Genomic DNA, 17,574 nt, shown 5'->3' on the forward strand with positions numbered 1-17,574 from the left:
ATGTTCAACGCGACCGGATCCCGGACTGAAGAGCAGATCTTCGAGGCACAGACCAATACTCAGCTGGTCGACAAAAATCTCAAGCAGGCTAAAAACACGGGTATACCTGCGAGCAAACGAGTCGCGGCGCTCGACACCACCATGTCCACTCTTGAGAACAATTACGAAGGGTTCGATTTTTCGACTTATGCGGAAGATGCTCTCTGTCTGTACCATGCGTCCTTCAAGGGTGACGCATTTGTCGGAGAAGCAGGGATGGACGAGCTCAAAGCCCTAGTCGAGAAGCTCGAGAAGGAGATGAAGAGGCGTGAGGAGTCCGGAAAGGAGATGATGGCGCGTGAGGAGATGGTTATTGAAGACCCTAAGCGCAGCGCTATGCGTTATTCGATCATCGAGGCAGAGCCGCGAGATTGAGGTCCTGTGGCCGCTGATTGGCCCAGGCAACTTCCCTTTTCATTCAGAGCCTTTGTGGCTAGTGATGATATCTTGATCATCACTTTTTATACTGCTATTTTATCTACAATCAATTGACATATCTGAAAGTCAGCAAAACTTCAAGGTTCCTTGTTTGATAGGCAGAGTGAGCGTATCGGTAGTATGCCATCAGAGCTTGACGTTGTAAATTTTACACAGCTAGCTCATACTTAATTTTTCGGAGCAGCTTAGTCTATGGTACCTCAGCTCTCGCAAGTCAGTGCACGGAGTTGACTGGCTCTACTGCGTGGTGTTGTTGGCTCTGGTTGTGGTGTATACTTCACCACTGCGGTGAGTGTACTGCGTTGCACAAGGTCACACCTTGTCGACCTCGCGGCAGAGGTACACCACTTACTGGAATTCCATTTACACTTCCAAGTTCACAGATGAGTGGTTTCTGGGTTATCCAGGATTGGATTCATTTCCCGCCGTCTCAACGCTCCTGGTGCAGGTTTCGCATCCTTCCTCGCAACATTTACCAGCCATTGTCGTGGTGTCTTGAAACAGGGCAAAAAGCGACTCGGTTTACTCATTGTAAAAGGCATCAGACGGTCAGCATCAATGAGTCCCTTGCCATGAGTGGTGAAGGTCAATCGATCATGGAGCTTGGCGCTCGGCAGCAGCCGAGAGGCCAGGTAGACTTCCTACTACAGAGACCGGTAGCAAGTCTGCACCAAGACTACCTACAGGGACAGGGATTTCGTTTGTACTCTTTTTCTTTTTCTTTTTTTTTCTCAAGGAACAATCTCAGCAGATGGGTAAGCGAGCTCGGCATTCGCCATGCAAAAATTTGTACACTGCGTCACGAAGGAAGCATCCTCCAAACGAACGGTGGCTGGCTCGAGGCCAGCTGAACTAAGCTCACCGTGCAGGGTGCACGCCGTCGCTGCATTGCAGGCCAGCATGCAGCGAGCAGTCGACGACGAATAGAACGACCGAGGCTGAGAGGAAGGGCGGGGGGAAGTGACAGTGTCGCGCTCCCCTCCCCCCCGGGTTCCTCCGAGGCGCAAAAAGTCGAAAAGAAGGGTTCTGGGAGTTCTGGATGACGCCAAGCAGCAAGCCCCAACTTTAAAGCCGGGAGACGTTTATTTCATGACGAGTGGATTCAGGTACGGAGACTTGTGGATGTACAGATCCGTAGAACCAGGCCGATTTCGGGATGGGGTCGCGTGAGGGGATTCGAACAATGTCCAATCGAGGGCCGTGTGAAAATGACGAGAGGTTGAGGCTGATGCGTGATGATAATGGTCGTATTCTGCCATTGGCTCTCAGGAAGATGACTGACTGCGGGTGGGGCCAGATAGGATCGTCAGGGTATAGACTAACTAATTACCTATGTAAAGAAGCACACGAGCAAGTTGAAGCGGGGTTGCGTAGTTCATGGTTAGCGTACATACGTAGTACAAGATATGAACGGGGAGATTGTATCCGTGCATATGTGTGTAGTGTTTGTGCAACAGTCTCAGCTCTGATGCGTGATGCAGTAATACGTGGTTGCAGATGCCTTTCGACGCCTCTTTCGATGTCAGTCGGTACGGTGGTCAGGTGGTGCAAGATGATCGAGTTCTCCGACAGGAACTCGGAGCAGCGAGGCGTGGTGGTCAAATGACCATGCAAGAAACATGTTATTGCTGCTGATCATGTCCGTTTGATCCGTTTGATCCGTTTGATAGTTAGCCTGGGGCGTTTCCTTCCATTGCAGGCGGTGGCATGTTGGCTGCGTGAAATTGGTGGGTACAAGATTTGGACCCTGTAATACAGTGGGTGTATGTACACGATGAGCACGAGATACCCCAGCCAGCATCTTGCAGAAGCGTCGACCACTAGGTACGCCGTACCTTTTTCAACTAGCCCAGACATCTCGAAACATGGCATAATTGTTTATTCCAACCAGTATACGCCTTTATTCTGGCTCTCTTTCGCGGCGACTGTCGAGCATAGGTACTGATAGCAGACACCCAGTCAGTAATTTGTACAGGTAGGTGGTAGTGCCTCCAGTAAGCGGGGCGGTATTTCTCCTGCTCCCTGCTCGCCGTTATTAGCAGCTTCGTCTTATAGCCAACCCGGATGTCCTGCCCATTCTACAGCAGCAGCCATGTCCCTCCACGAACACGATAAGCCACCAGCTGCAAGCGACAATAATACTAATGAATGAATAGTCATGATAGGAATAAATACGCCGAGCATCTGCGTACTGCAATAGTTAGTTAGCCGGCCTGGTGCGGGGCGACCTACCTTGCATCCGGTAATCGGGCCCATCAGCATGCTCCGTGGCGCTGCAGCAGGCATGACGACAGAGTTCTGGACTCGCGCCTCACTGTATCCGTGTTAGTTGCTGCTAGCGACACTTGCAACAGCCAATCCAGTGCATTTTCTTGTCCTGGTTTCCCTCCGCCTGTTGCTTGGCGTGGGAACCTAATAATTTGTACAATTTAACTAGAGCCTCATGCCGCTCACTTGCCGTCTGTACTCGCTACGCTTCCGGCCCATTCTTTCTTTTTTCCTTTGCGGCCCGCTTGTCCCGAGCTGCACGACTGGACGCCCACAAACTCACTCTTCGCCTTGGCTGGGGTCACCAACTGATGTGAAAAAATTAAAAATTAAAAATCGACATTTTCACCACATCTCTTCATTCATCTCTACACTAACCCATACAGTCGCCTTCCATCACGACACGTGCCGGTGCTCGAATACTACCTAGACCTAACCTCTGTTCGTTGCCAAGGCACGTCATTCTCGAGGCGTCCTTGGTGTCCTTGGTTATCCTGGGCAGCGCCGCAGCCACCAACCACAGCAACCAAACACCCCCCCGGCCACGACTTTTTTGCGCCTTCGCCACACTCGACAAAGGCAGCATCCTTTGCCCGCTACCAATCTCTTTCACCTCCCCCGCCTCTCTTCAGCACCTCTGCGATATTTTGATTGCTCTCTTGGTCGTCAATCATGCGCAGTACAGCTTCACATGGTGGTATCGCGAGCCTGCGCCCTGCCGTCCTCGGCATGGCGCGGGTCATCGGTCTGGGCCTCTCGTCCGTGGCCGCCGCGCCTTTGCAGAAGTCGCCGCATCATGGTGAAGACGAGGCTGCCGGTACGCCTCTCTGGGTGCTCTGCGTCGCCTCCATGGCCCTCGTCCTTCTCGGCGGTGCCTTTGCTGGTCTAACAATTGCGTACGCTAACCCCCGATTTCACGTCACTGCTGATCCAGTGCACTCCAACTAACCATCATCCTCAACAGTTTAATGGGCCAAGACAGCATCTATCTCCAGGTGCTCTCTGGCGATCCCGAAGAACCCCAACATAAGAATGCCAAGCGCGTCCTCGCTCTCCTCCACAAGGGCAAGCATTGGGTCCTCGTCACCCTGCTCCTCGCCAACGTCATTGTCAACGAATCCCTCCCCGTTGTCCTCGATCGTACGCTCGGTGGTGGTGTTGCCGCCGTCGTCGGTAGCACTGTGCTCATTGGTAACACTCCCCGCCCTTGGCTCCAACGTAGGAGCTAGCTAAATCGTCGCGTCCTAGTCATCTTTGGCGAAATCGTTCCTCAATCTATCTGCGTCCGCTACGGCCTGCCCATCGGCGGCTACATGTCGAAACCCGTCATCGCCCTCATGTACTTTCTCAGCCCCGTCGCCTGGCCCACGGCCAAGCTGCTCGACTGGATCCTCGGCGAGCACCACGGCACCGTCTACAAGAAGAGCGGCCTCAAGACCCTCGTCACCCTGCACAAGTCACTCGGCGACCTCTCGGAGCGCCTCAACCAGGACGAGGTCACCATCATCACTGCCGTCCTCGACCTCAAGGACAAGCCCGTCTCCGAGGTCATGACCCCCATGGAGGACGTCTACACCCTCTCCGAGGACCACATTCTCGACGAAAAGACCATGGACAATATTCTCTCTTCTGGCTACTCGCGTATTCCCATTTACCGCTCTGGTCAGCCCACCGACTTTGTCGGCATGCTCCTCGTCAAGACCCTTATCACCTACGACCCCGAGGACAAAATTCCCGTCCGCGAAGTGCCTCTCGGTGCCATTGTCGAGACTCGCCCCGAAACAAGCTGTCTCGACATTATCAACTTTTTCCAAGAGGGCAAATCGCATCTTGTCCTGGTCTCTGAGAACCCTGGCTCTGATCACGGCGCCATCGGTGTCGTCACGCTTGAGGATGTCATTGAAGAGCTGATTGGAGAGTACGCGGTCCTAGACGAAACCAACCTTGATCCAGTCCTCTGCTAACACTACCTGTAGGGAAATTGTCGACGAATCCGATGTCTACATTGACGTTCACAAGGCCATCCGACGCCTGACACCCGCTCCTCGCGCTCGCTGTGGGCACGTCGACGTCGCCGCCGCCGCCGGTCACGCCGGCACCGCCATCGCCGCGAAGAAGACCTCAGACGACACGACTCTAATAGGATCCGAAGAAATCGGTGACGGGTCCACGCTCAAGGTTGGCTCTCTCGGCGCCCTTAGCGACGGCGGGGACGGCCGCTACAGCCCCAAGGTTGCGGTGCTCATGAAGCGACGCGGTTCTGTCGGCCCCGACGGCCGCCTCGAAGCACCCATTGCCGTCAAGACGTCGCTCAAGGAGATGAAATCGTCGCAGCTGCGCCTCGGTCCGGCCAACCGCGCCGCCCACCCGCGCAGCAACACCCGCAACGTCTTCAAGATCAAGCAGGGCCTCACCCCACAGCGCATCACCACCCTCAAGGCCGACGCCGCCGTTCCCGCCGCCATCAATGGCAATACTTCCCCCTCGTCGTACAGCATTGTCTCGGCGCTGCACGCGGACCTTGACCACCACTTTGAGGCGTTGCCTGTGGCCGCCGCACACGATGAGGAGGAGCAGGAGCAGCAGGACGAGGAGCAGCAGCAGCAGCAGCAGCAGCAGCCCGACGATGAGACGACGCCTCTATTGAACTCGGATGTCAATGGCGCGGAAACGATAAAGCCGTACGGAGCCAGTGGCAACTCAAAAAGTAAAAAGAGCAAAAAGGGCAAGAAGAAGTAATCACTGGCCCTTTGTTGACTAAATTGTGGGAGGACCTTTCTTCTTCTTTTATATGGGCCAATTGTTTGTTCCAGCGGGTGGCTTCTCTCAACCAGCGCTTGTCGTGTCAGTCGTGCAACTAACGTTGCACCTCAGTGTCCATAAGGTCATATCGAGCCTATCCAGAGACTGGTCTATTGCTCTTGGCGTTTTTTTACCTTCATACTCGTTATTTATGTAGCCTTGTCCAAGTCTTGTTCCAATGGCATACCTATTCTATTCTTTTACACAAAGAGCCTCCCCCCCCCCCTATTTGTCAAATCCTTGCCCTCGTCTAATATGCAACACGGAACCTTTTAGTCGTACCAGATGGCATTCATGCCGAACCCAGGCTCCGTCACGCGGACCCTCGCCACGCGCGCCAAAAACTCGTCCTGCCAGCGGTAAATCTCGAGCCACCCCTGCTCGTCATCTGTGACGGCGAGCCACTCGTCGCTCCAGTCGGACGGCGCCACGGCGTTGCTGTGCCCGCCGCTCGTGGGCGTCGGGTTGAGCAGGATCTGCCTCTCGACGCGGCCGTCCTCTGCGAGCCGAAACGCGGCGACGTACCCCGTCAGCTCGGGGCTGTTGGAGCGGGCGCTGGCGAACAGGTAGCGGCCCGAGTGGGACAGGGCGCACACGTCGGCGCGGTACATGGTCCAGCGGTCGGGGATGCCGGGGGGGATGAGCGGGAACGCGCGCCCCGTGTACGCGGGCATGCGCGAGTCCGCGTCGACGGCGTACTCGCACACGCGGTTGCCCTTTTCCATGAGCGCGTACAGGTACGCCCCGGACGGGTGCAGCGCGACCCACCGCGGGTGGTCCCGGGCATCCGGCGCGTCGACGCTGCCGACGAGCTCGACCTCGGCCCGCAGAGGGTCCGGCCGCCGGTGCACCCACAGCTTGTTGGCGGACAGGTCGGCAGAGTACAGGTGCCGCTCCTCGGCGTCAAACACCATGCCGTGGATGCCGCTGCCGGGCTGGTACGGGTAGTGCTGCACCGCGCCGGACGTGAGCGCGCCCGTGGACGCGCAAGGGCTGAAGACGCTGCCGTGCCCCGCGTGCTGGTAGAACGGGTTGCAGTACACCCCGTACGGGGGCTGCCGCGCGGCCAGGAGGAAGATGGCCCGCGTGTTGGTCTCGGGGGAGGCGGCGGCGGCTTTGGCGGATTGTTAGTCAGAAAAAGAAAGCGGCTGGGTTATGGGCTTGGAAGGGGGAGAAGGGGCTTACGGTCGTGGAGCATGGGCTGGGAGACTTGGTGCGTTATGGTGGTGGCATTCTCGACGGCATACGATGACCACTTCTTCATGGCGGCGCCGTAAATGGCCGTCTTGTTGTGCTGCGTGGGTCATGTTGGCAATGTGAAAGGGACAAGGATATTCTGGGGGGGGCGCACGTTGAAGGTCATCCAGGAAATGGGCTCGTCCGAGGGAATGGCGGTGCGCTTGACGAGTGTCAGCGTCAGCGCCTCGTCGTCAAAGGCAAAGGTGAAGATGGCGCCGGGCGGCGTCCAGGTGCCGACCATGAGATGGTGAACCGGCATGACGGCGAAATGGTGGGTGGTTGTATGCCACGGAAAATTGCAATTGTTCTGCTCAATCGGTGTAGTCAGATGGAATGTCGATGCCGGGCAGCATGGCTCCTTTTTGAGAAATACGGAATCGAAGCAAACCCCCTCCATGCCGTGAGAGAACCCCGAAAACTGGTGGTAGCTCGTTTAGTGGGGGCGGCCGCCGTCCGTGGCGGGGACTGGGCTCCGTCTCGGGAGATGCCACGGTAAATGTGGCCTAGTGTCGCCTCTAAAAGTAGGACTTGATTTGTTCGTTTTTCCGCCTCGACATGGACCATTTATCCATTTGTCCCCCCCGGGGCGGGCCTGGCTCTCTCACAGCCCTGCGTCACTTTTGGACAGGTTTTTACCATTCTAGCCACTTTTCGTCTCTTGATCCAGTCTGCCTTTCAACTACCAGCTTCTCATAAAGCGCCCCCTTCACTTACGAACGCGCCGGAGTGCCGGGAGCAGCAATACTCGGTAATGACCCTGCGGCGACCGGGTAAGCCGTGCCGTCCGTCGCTTCCACCCCCAGGCGCCACCCGGCCCTAAACCCGGCCGCCGCAAAACACCACTGACCGTCAAATAATGGATAAAAACTTGCACCGTTTTCGCGTATCATTTTTTTTCACTTGCGTTTTATGGCATAATTTATTATTTTTTATTACTTTTGCCCCCACCTGTCCTCATCCCAGCGGTAGAGCCACAGATGACGGAAGGAGGCAAGAGACAACACTTACACAAGACACTAGCCACTTATCCTCAGCACAAGAACTGCATCATGATCCAATTGAAATGAAAAGATTGCGTTTCCACTGGGATGGCGACTGACACAGTCCGCCGGGGATAGCTACTCACATGTAGACGACAGCGGTGGTCTGAGCGCAGCTGGTTGGGATGCTCGCCGGTTAACTAGAAAACGCTAAAAAAAGCGCCGAAGTCGGGTGTAAAAAGTAGTTGGTGGTACTGCTCATCAAATGCCTTTATGCTTGAAACGCAACGGCCGCTAGGTCAGGGACAAGTGTCTAAGTCAACTTGACTACATACTCGACGAAAATCCGTCAGCATCGTCACCAAAACTGGCAGAACTTGATCCAAGAGGTCTTTGAATTAATTATAAATTATTTTCAAGAAACTGCCTTTCTCTTCTCCAGTCCCACGCCGGGACATCATCCCCCACGCTCCCTGCATGCACGTCACTCGTCACTCAGCCAAAAGCCTAACTAACCTGCAGGTCAAGGGTTGTCACGGCAACGCCCCTCCATAAACACTCGATGCATTGTACCTTAAGATGTGAACCCACGCCTTGATGGCTGTGCTCCTCTCAGCGGTCAACCAAAACGTCTCTTTTCTTTTGCTCTCGTATCCCTTTCTTCTCTTCTTGTTTTTTTTCTATATGTATCATTCTTCCCGCTAGTCGTGGTCCTGCTTCTTCTCTTTGCTCATGGGCTTCCGTTCTTGAGCACCTCTTGAGTGGTCTGCGTAGCAGGGTCGAGAGATTGAGCATCTTTGTCTACCACCAATTCTTCCTGGCTTACTTATACTGTCGGCGCAGGAGCCATCATTGTATCCAGACCATACTACATTCGGCTTGCTCGCATTCTTGCTCCTTTGTTTGACGACGGCAGGACAGCTACGACATCATCCACCACTGCCGGCAAACACGGTAGCTACAGAACCGAATCAACACTACGAGACCCCCCACGACTTGTTACGATCCTCGCATCCAGAGCAAAGATGCCAATCGGACACCTAGGCAGAGCTGCCCCCGTCGCGCTCGGCGAGATTCAGCGCAACCACCAGGACCATGGCCCCCGCTCGCCTGTCAAGTCCAAAGACGATGACCGAGGCCGGTCCAAGTCCCCGACCAAGTCTGCGTTCCCGACCCTCAAGTCCATGGGTGATAGATGGGGCGCCGGCCGGGCTGCGGCCTCGCGCGAAGCCTCCCCCACGAAACCACCAAAGTCCAAAAAGTCCTCCACAAACCTCGCTGGTCTGCTGTCACGGCCCAAGTCCTTTATCAACCTGCAGAGACCCAGAACGGACAGCAGTCGGCATCCGTCCACAAGCGATAAGGAGAACCAAGGCCCGGAATCGCCCGCGACCCAGCCTCCACCGATCTACGCGCAATTCACCTCTACGAATGACGAGAAAGCGAAAAAGCCGCGGCCACAGTCGTGCCACCCATCCATGCAAGGCGCCGGCCCGCAGTCTCCCACCAAAGGTACGCCCAGGACGCCCCAGGAGCAGGCCAACGCCAGCCCGCCCAGCACGTCTGGCGTCAGGGGCCATGCGCGTAGCCGGTCGGTCGTGACGGCCGAGCCGGCCATGGCGCCGAGCGAGATTGCCACGCATCTAGAGGCGCTGCTGGACCGGCGCAACATCCCGCAGAACCAGCGGTACAAGATGCGCAACCTCAGCGACACCATCAAGATGGAGTTTATCCGGCAGGACTGGGCCGAGATGAAGGCCGGTCAAACGGGCAGCTTGCCGAGGAGCGACAGCGGCAGCCACACGACCACGGCGGCGGCCGTGGAGTCGGACGCCGAGGACGACGCCAGCAGCAAGCGGGCTCGCGGCCGGAGTCGGGGCCGGAGCTTTACGTTTTCGCGAGGGAAGCGGGATCGATCCGCGTCCAAAAAGGCAAAGCCGGAAGGGTCTATTGGGCGTCGCTTCCGCAGCAAATCCACAGAGAGCGTCGGACGCGATCACCCCGCGTCCTCGAGTGGTACCGGCTCCAGTGTGCTCGCCAAGATCAAGTTCCAGCAAGGGCCGAGCGACTACGTGGCCTATCTTCGCAAGGTGCAGAAGCCCGAGGTGGTGGAGGTGGGCAAGTTGCACAAGCTGCGTCTGCTGCTTCGCAACGAGACGGTGGCCTGGACGGAAGAGTTTATCCGCCAAGGTGGCCTCGAGGAGATTGTCGGTCTGTTGAACCGCATCATGGCCGTCGAATGGAGGTATGTATACGAGCGCTACCCGGTTTTGTAGATGAGTTTTTGTCTAACAAACACGACGCATAGAGAGGAGCATGAAGACGCTCTGCTACACGAAAACCTGCTCTGTCTCAAGGCGCTCTCCACGACAGCGCTCGGCATGGAGTACCTGCACACGGTGCAGGCCGACCTCTTGCCCAAGCTGCTGCACCTCATCTTCGACCCCGAGAAGAAGGGCCCCAGCGAGTTCACCACGCGCAACATCATCACCTCGGTGCTCCTCATGTACATGGCCGCCGCCTCGCCCGCGGAGCGCATCCTGCGCGCCAAAAACGTGCTCGGCCACCTGCGCGACCCGCAGCCCAAGGACGAGGACCAGCCGCTGCCCTTTCTCCTCGGCATCCACCAGGAGCGGCCCTACCGCGTGTGGTGCAAGGAAGTCGTCTCCGTGACCAAGGAGGTCTTTTGGATCTTTCTGCACCACATGAATGTCGTTGCGCTCCCCCAGGACCACCGCCCCGTTCCGCCCTGCCACGACGACGATAACAACAACCACAGCAGCAGCAGCGACGGGACCTTTTTCGGCGGCCGCGATGTCGCGGCGCCGTACGCCTACATGCACCGCCACTTTGCCGCCGAGCGGCCACCCGTCGCGGCCGCGCCGTACGTCGGCGGCGTCGAGTGGGACGCGACCAACTACCTGGCCTCGCACCTCGACCTCGTCAACGCCATTGTCGCCTGCTCGGCCACACGCGACGCCCGCAACGCGCTCCGCGCCCAGCTCCGCGTCTCGGGCTGGGAGCGTTGCATGGGCGGCAGCCTGCGCCTCTGCAAGGAAAAGTTTTACGGGAGCGTCCACGCCGCGCTGCGCACGTGGGTCGCCGCCGCCGCCGAGGACGGCTGGGACGTGCGTGACGTGCGCTTCGGGCCCGAGACACCCAGTCGGCCCGCGTCCCCGCGCAAAGCCCCTGCGGCGGGCAACAAGGCGGAAGAGGCACCGAAGCTCGACATGCCCCGGTTCGACTTGGGCTTGTGATGGACGGATGGGAGCCGTTGATGGGGCTGCTGTGTGAGTTTATTTGCATGGGCGAACAAGAAAAGGGGCAGGAGTTGATGTTTCGATCATTGGGACTGCTCTGCATGGATCATGCCTTGGCTGTATATTTTCCACTTTTTTTCTTTTGTCTTCATTTTTTCGATCCCTAGGTTACTGTCCTACAGGGGGATCACCACTTTCCTTTCTTGGTACATGGGCATTTTCGGAAATGGTTTCACCCTAGCATGTTAATGAATTGACGAATATGAAAAATCTCCATCTTGAAACAAGTTCTTGTTATCCTACGACGTTGTTGTTCAGCGCATGTACTCGCGTCTTATCCGCGGTGGCGCTCAAAAGCCTCCTTGACGGACACACCAAGGGCGACGTCGGCCTTGGCCTTGTCATCAGCCGAGGTCAGCTTCGGCAGGAGCTCCAGCACCTGGGCGACTTTGTCTTGTGGGATGACAACCACTCCGTTGACTGGGTCGTTGAACGCGAGATCACCGGGTGTGACGAGCACACCGTTGATCGTCAGCGGAACCTCCCGAGCCCAGGGCGTGCTGCTACCGCCCGATCCGACAGTTGACGTACCGAGTGCCCAGATCTGGATATCGGTTAGCCTATCCCGTGTGAATGCATGGTGGCGTGGATGTCGGGAACACATGTCTTCTACATACAGGGAGCTCCGTGCTTTGCAGTTCTACCAAGTCTCGCACGCGACCCGCCACGATAATACCCTTGACACCAAGGACCTTCATACGCAGGGCCATGATGCCTCCGCAGATTGCGTTTGTTTGGCCGGCAGCCTGTTGCAGGATGGCAAATGTCCCGGGAACGGCATTGTCGACCCAGTGTGTGTTTTTGGGAAAGTTCGGCGCAGGTCGCGAGCTAGTCGTGGCCGGATCCTCGTCCTTTGCTGTAAATAAGACTGTGGATACCGGCGCTACTGTCACTTTCTCTTCCTTGATGCTGCCACTCGACGTATTGCGCGGGCTGTATTGGGTGAGATCGGATATGAACCCGGCACCCGGCACCTTGAGCTTGAGGAGCGCATCGGAGATATCGCAGGCCGTGTAATTTTCCAGCTCGCTAATGGCCTGAGCGAAAACGGCGGCGGAAGACATAGTTCGTTGATGTGCGCAACCGAATGTCCCGGTTGACGTTGTAGCTCGGTTATTCACTAGAATTGGTCGGAGCTGTGTCGAGTGCGTGGAATATCCCCGGAGCCTACCAGCGCAGAGTAAGCTTGTCCGGGAAGTCCCTGTCGGAAATGCGGCCCACACAGCCTCGCGGCACACCGGCCGGCCAATCAACCTCGAAGCGCACATGGCCATGTGTGCAGTACGTCGAGTCCTGCCGGGAGGCCCAACCGAGGAGGGTACGGAGCGATTTCGGAAGCAAGCAAAGCCAATGAACCTCGGGATTGCTGGTCAGCAATGGCGCGCAACTTGAGTTAGGGCACACAAAATCACTGGGACTGGTATGCAGGCGACAGCGGAGGAAAAGGAGGCAAGGCTGATCCATGCACAAGGCGCCGCTGTGACACGCCCAAGTGCGAAACAAAAAAAACGAGTTGGTTGCAAGCGTAAAGAGCGGTGATGGCAACAAGTGAAACTTTGGCTCGTGAAGATGCAAGAAAGGAGACAAGAGTCAACAGCGGCTTGGCTGCCAGCGGATTAGCTTGGATCTTGCCTCGATCAGTGGAGTGGCCCGCCAAAGTATGTACTGAGGGAGCCAATATTCAGTATCAGCAGCAGTTGCGTAATGTACGATGCACGCGAGGACCACACACCATGATTATGTTGCCTGAACGGACAGCCAGTCTTTGAAAAGAGGTACAGTAGCCCGCAGCAGAGTCGTCTTCCTGGAATGCTGGAATCCACCGAAAAAAGGTTTGGCTGTGCTTCATTAGCTGGCCGCCCAGAGGGTAGCTCGTTAAAGCACAGTCAACGTCCGGAGCTGCAGCCGTTCAAGTCCAAAGACTCGGCAAGGTGGATAAATGAAGAAATGTAAGCATTGGTGTATCCATCATGGTGCGACCCTAGAGCCATCATGGGGGTGGTGGTGTGTCTACTACACAAGCGTGCAGTTGGGTTGAAGCGGTATTGTCTGCCGTTGATGCCTGGATGGATTGTAGTCTCAGACACGTACAGCAAGATCCGCGCAGGTGTTGTTGGAGTGAAAGTCAATTGTGGAGGAGGAGGGAGAAATCTTTTGACAGGCAGCTTGACAGCTGGCAAGCCTACCTACCCAAGGTACCTAGGTAAGCTGGATGGCGAGCAAACGGCCATTTTCCCCGTCCATATGTACTTTCAGCCTGCGATTGATCTTTTGGACATTCACAACCGGGCCCCTTGCATCAATGAATGCGGCGCCCGAGGGGAACATTCGGAAATCCAAGCATGCCCAGCTCTTAAGCACACCCCAGCCAGGGCATTGCTCTACCCGCGGAATAGGCGCAAGTTCTTCCGCCACGATATGCAAAACAGGCAAGTATTTCTCCTAGCTGCATATTCAGAAAGTCTCCTAGTCTAACCTTTTTTTGCTAGAATCAATCGGGCAAGACGATACCAGCCATCTCCACCACCACCACCAGCGGCCTGGTAAGTCCTGCGACACCAACATCTGTATGCAATGCGGAGTACTGGGGCTGGGCGGACAGCGAGCTTGCCTCTTGCCTCTCAAGGAAAGAAATAACCATCTAGCCTCTGGAAGCCTGTGATCGCCGAGGCTTGCTCGAACCACTAGTTGTCCTACATATGTTTGTCGAAGCCCACCATGTGCCGGTCGTCGTCTGGGCTACCACATGGAGAATGTGAGCTTCTCTGTGAACGATTTTGTCAGACTCGAACCAATACGGCGCAGACGCTGGACGAATGAAAGCTCTCAATGCAAACAATTTAGTCTGATACAATGCAGGCCGCCTATTAACGCAGGGCTGATGTAGCATGGCTGGTGCAGCACATATATCTCGTACAACAGCTTGCTCCTACATATGTTTGATGGCCAGAGCCCCAAGCAGGCAGCTATCCGTTATTGAGACACGTACCGCCTTATTAGAGGAGGCCGACCGGATGGTGGCCGAGCTGGGCGTGCTGGCACATTCCAGAATTTATTTTTGTTCCTCGGTCTACGTAAAAAATGGTAGCCATGGGCGATGGAAATCTGGTGGTAAGCGGCATTGTCGGTGTCCACTAATAAAAGAACTGTGGCTTCTGGCGGCTATGCTAATAAATGGTGCCACAAGCATCTTGGCTAGTTAGTGCCTGGTAGCAAATATCAAATTATCGCCGGCCACACAGATGAGCAAGGACGTCTGCATATCCCACTCAGGGCTGTGAGTGGAGGGAAAGCCGGCGAGTCGAGAGGAGAGAGTGCAGATGGAGACTGGTGTCACCAGCCTCGACCCAACTTGACAAAGAGAAACGACACCGAGACTCCACTGGGCGCCTCGAGAAACGACGAGTATTATTCTTGTCCAGTACGGATACCAGACAAGCAACCAGGACAGGCGAGCATCGACGGTGGAGGCAGTCGGCTTATTAGGGCTATTGTGGTTCTTCTGCAAGCCACACACGCGGCCAAGGTGGTGCGCATTTCAGGTGTCAAGGGTTCTTTCTGAGAAGAACGTCCAGCGTCAGCAAGCTGGAAGCCTGGTCAAGATACACAGACCCGGAGGTTTTTTACGAACTGCTTGCTATCAGAGTCGTATAGGGATTCGGTAGATCATCTACAGCACTAACTACGGGTAGGCAGGCTGCCTCTAACCTGAAACCGAGCCTGGCTGGCCGCCTGGCCGCCTGGCATGTCGACGCCGACAAGAACCTTATCACGTTTTTGGCCATGAATCTGGAAATGTCAGAAGGCCTTATTTGCATTCTTGGAACCAATATATTACACTTTGCTTTGGTTCAACCCGCGGTGTTGTAGTAACGGGGACGGTTGCCAAAGCCACCTACCTAGGTGTACTGTAGGTAACTAGTACCTAACGTCATGTCCCATCCATCTCGCGTTGTTCTCTTGTCGCCGTCGGGGCCATCCGCTGCCACATCCACATCATGCCTAATCCAACCATCATCCCCTCTTCATCCCCATCCCGCCATCCGCCATCCATCCATCCACCCCCCTCCTATCCTCAGAATACCAGTTGCTCTTCTTTGCCCAATCTGCTTCGCGTCGCTTCAGCCTTGTGCACTACCTGTACACGCAATCGCTGCCCTCGGGTCGGTGCGTGGCAGCAAACGGATACACACGTCGTTGGCCATACTACTTCGTACATCGCGCCGCGTCCTCGACCATCACCACTTGCGACTCGGGCCACCAGACTATCTCGCCCCACCCCCCACCAGCGAGAAGTCACAGACGCCCAGACGCCCTTTGAGCCTCGCCAGATCTCGGGGCGACACCTGCACGCCTCTGCAACGCGCCGCACTGATACAAGGTGTCCCATATTACATCCTAGCCCAAAGCATACTTCAGTAAGGAGCTAGGATCCTCGGCGACCCTTGCCGTCAACATGTCCATAAAGTAAGCTCTTCTCGCCTGTCCCCGTTTCCTTCTTCTTCTTCTTCATCTCTTGCCTGCCCAGCTCAACCTGCCCTGCGTTGGACGCCTCCCAGTTACTTCTACATCGCTGGCTCCCTCGCTGGTTCTCTGCCAAAGCCTTTCCTCTTCCCCGCTGCCAACTCCAATTCATCACTTCCATCACCGCCTCGCTCCCTCGCTCGACTGCTTCCTCGACGCCCCGATACATCCTCATGGAGCCATGGGCTCCGGTCCTGGCCTGTGATGGACAACCCTCATGACTACCTCATCTCCTCCCCTGCTCAGCCCCGGCAAATAAACCCTGACAATGCGCATAGTTGGGTCATGCTCAACGAGAGCGGCTTCGTCAAGCTCGGAAACGAACGTATCCTCCTCAAGCTCGACTCCAGAATTTCATGCGACCTCTCCGTACCTCAGGAGCTGCGGGCAACTGGCGCGCAGTTCCATCGCAAAAGTGACAAGGGTTCCTTGTTTCTAACAAATAAAAGAGTACGTAACGCGACCTTCTGTTGACACGACCATCTCAACTAACACTCCTTTTTTCAGATTGTCTATCTTCCGGCCAAGGCGACCCAAGAACCAAAATTCGAGTCTTTCAGCGCCCCTATCCTCAAATTCCAAGATTCTTCCACATCCTCGTCAATGTGGTGGGGCTGGGTATGGAAGTCGGACTGTATTCCAGTATCAGGTGGTGGCATACCGCCAGACATACCCCGAGTTGAAGTCAAGTTCACCTTTTCAGACGGTGGCATGATGGAGTTTAACGACGCCTACATTCGGCTCCGCGAGAGACTTTTTCAATTTCAAGAGATGCGCCGCGAAATGGGACCCGGCGCAGATATCCCCGATGAACCCTTGCCCGCATACGAAGCTGCAAGCTCTCCTGCGCAGCCCATCGTCGGCGCCTTGGATGTGCCTGCTCCCGGCCACGTCCGCTCTGATAGCTCAGCCAGCCGCCGTGCGCCCAACGAACCCCCTCCCGACTATGATGAGGCTCAAGCTCAGCAGCTGAGCAACCGATTGGAAGACCACATCCGAGACGGTGTTAACCGAGGAGAAAATGAATCGTAAATCGATCCAAGGGCGGGTATGACACGACTATGCATGAACCTAGATCTGATGAACAGAGCTACCACCGTGGCGTAATGAGAAACACTCAGTATTTCAGCAATAAATGGCGTTGCTTTATGGCGTTTTATACTATAAATACACAATTTCCTTCCACTTTGGCGTCCACATTCCCTGGCCAAGTGCTGGACCTATCTGGTGTGTGAACCACGCGATGACAGCATGAACATCAGTCACCCTGACGCAGAAATTCGGCACACATCTACTAGTTGGAAATTGGAAACTCGAACCGGTTATAAATCATTTGTATTTGTGCTCTTTCCAATAAGCCAGTTGTCAACGGGGATATACATTGTCATCATGTGACCTCTCACGTGCCGCGACCTTCAGGCAGTGGGACCAATCAAAATGCCTCAATTCATGACCAGTTTTCCGCTCCGCGATTTTGGCCGAGAGCTTCCGACCACTTTGCCCCCAACGCAAGACCACTCCAATCGCAGCACAAGACCAATTGCCCACTGTTGGTTTCTCCAGTTCATACACCATGGGTATCTGGGACGCATTTTCCGAAATTGTCGAGGCCGTGACGCCCTGGAGCGTCGTCGAGGCCGAGGCTCCTGCCGCGGCTCCTCAGGTAAGCCGATCCCCGAGCAAAACCGCCTTGTGACTGGGCGAACAGAGCTGCCTCCGAAGGCCATTGGCCCGAGACCTTGTTCGCCGTCCGATCGCCAGCTATCGCGACAGCTGATGCTGCGGGCCTGTTGTCTGCGTGTGCTGCCAATTTTTTTGCTGACTGGATTGTGCAGGAGGAACCTGTCGAGGAGGCCAAGGAAGAGACCAACGAGGAGGGCAACGAGGAAGCCGAGGCCGAGGACGCTGAGAAGGAGGAGGAAGAGGGTGAAGAGGACGAGGAGGAAGAAGAGGAGGAGGAGGAT

At 55.9% G+C, this 17,574-nt stretch overlaps 7 protein-coding genes across 7 annotated transcripts in view; 5 read left to right on the forward strand and 2 right to left on the reverse strand.

Annotated features, from left to right (window-relative positions):
* CCM_05097 (uncharacterized protein) lies at nt 1-414 on the forward strand (the record flags this gene model as incomplete). The annotated part of the gene is made up of 1 exon (XM_006670243.1): nt 1-414. One exon carries the CDS (start codon nt 1-3, stop codon nt 412-414), a length of 414 nt encoding a protein of 137 aa, XP_006670306.1.
* A 3,003-nt stretch (nt 415-3,417) lies between these two features.
* CCM_05098 (DUF21 and CBS domain protein (Mam3), putative) lies at nt 3,418-5,484 on the forward strand (the record flags this gene model as incomplete). The annotated part of the gene is made up of 4 exons (XM_006670244.1): nt 3,418-3,641; nt 3,710-3,936; nt 3,994-4,663; nt 4,722-5,484. 4 exons carry the CDS (start codon nt 3,418-3,420, stop codon nt 5,482-5,484), a joined length of 1,884 nt encoding a protein of 627 aa, XP_006670307.1.
* Nucleotides 5,485-5,819: 335 nt separating this feature from the next.
* On the reverse strand, nt 5,820-7,045 carry CCM_05099 (3-carboxy-cis,cis-muconate cyclase; the record flags this gene model as incomplete). The annotated part of the gene is made up of 3 exons (XM_006670245.1): nt 5,820-6,661; nt 6,733-6,841; nt 6,899-7,045. 3 exons carry the CDS (start codon nt 7,043-7,045, stop codon nt 5,820-5,822), a joined length of 1,098 nt encoding a protein of 365 aa, XP_006670308.1.
* Nucleotides 7,046-8,791: 1,746 nt separating this feature from the next.
* CCM_05100 (GTPase binding protein Rid1) lies at nt 8,792-11,023 on the forward strand (the record flags this gene model as incomplete). The annotated part of the gene is made up of 2 exons (XM_006670246.1): nt 8,792-10,011; nt 10,075-11,023. The coding sequence occupies 2 exons, from the start codon at nt 8,792-8,794 to the stop codon at nt 11,021-11,023; spliced, it is 2,169 nt and encodes a 722-aa protein (XP_006670309.1).
* Nucleotides 11,024-11,360: 337 nt separating this feature from the next.
* On the reverse strand, nt 11,361-12,150 carry CCM_05101 (DlpA domain protein; the record flags this gene model as incomplete). Its single annotated transcript, XM_006670247.1, has 2 exons — nt 11,361-11,630; nt 11,704-12,150. The coding sequence occupies 2 exons, from the start codon at nt 12,148-12,150 to the stop codon at nt 11,361-11,363; spliced, it is 717 nt and encodes a 238-aa protein (XP_006670310.1).
* Nucleotides 12,151-15,542: 3,392 nt separating this feature from the next.
* On the forward strand, nt 15,543-16,642 carry CCM_05102 (WW-domain-binding protein; the record flags this gene model as incomplete). The annotated part of the gene is made up of 3 exons (XM_006670248.1): nt 15,543-15,553; nt 15,646-16,060; nt 16,118-16,642. 3 exons carry the CDS (start codon nt 15,543-15,545, stop codon nt 16,640-16,642), a joined length of 951 nt encoding a protein of 316 aa, XP_006670311.1.
* Nucleotides 16,643-17,183: 541 nt separating this feature from the next.
* Nucleotides 17,184-17,574, forward strand: part of CCM_05103 (uncharacterized protein) — a gene marked incomplete at both ends in the record, with an annotated part of 882 nt that continues 491 nt past the window's right edge. The window contains 2 exons of the mRNA XM_006670249.1: nt 17,184-17,273; nt 17,446-17,536. Coding sequence (XP_006670312.1) covers nt 17,184-17,273; nt 17,446-17,536 — 181 coding nt within the window. The remainder of the gene's footprint in view (nt 17,274-17,445; nt 17,537-17,574) is intronic.

Source organism: Cordyceps militaris, assembly GCF_000225605.1.
Source record: "Cordyceps militaris CM01 unplaced genomic scaffold CCM_S00004, whole genome shotgun sequence".
In the NCBI taxonomy this organism is placed as follows: domain Eukaryota; kingdom Fungi; phylum Ascomycota; class Sordariomycetes; order Hypocreales; family Cordycipitaceae; genus Cordyceps; species Cordyceps militaris.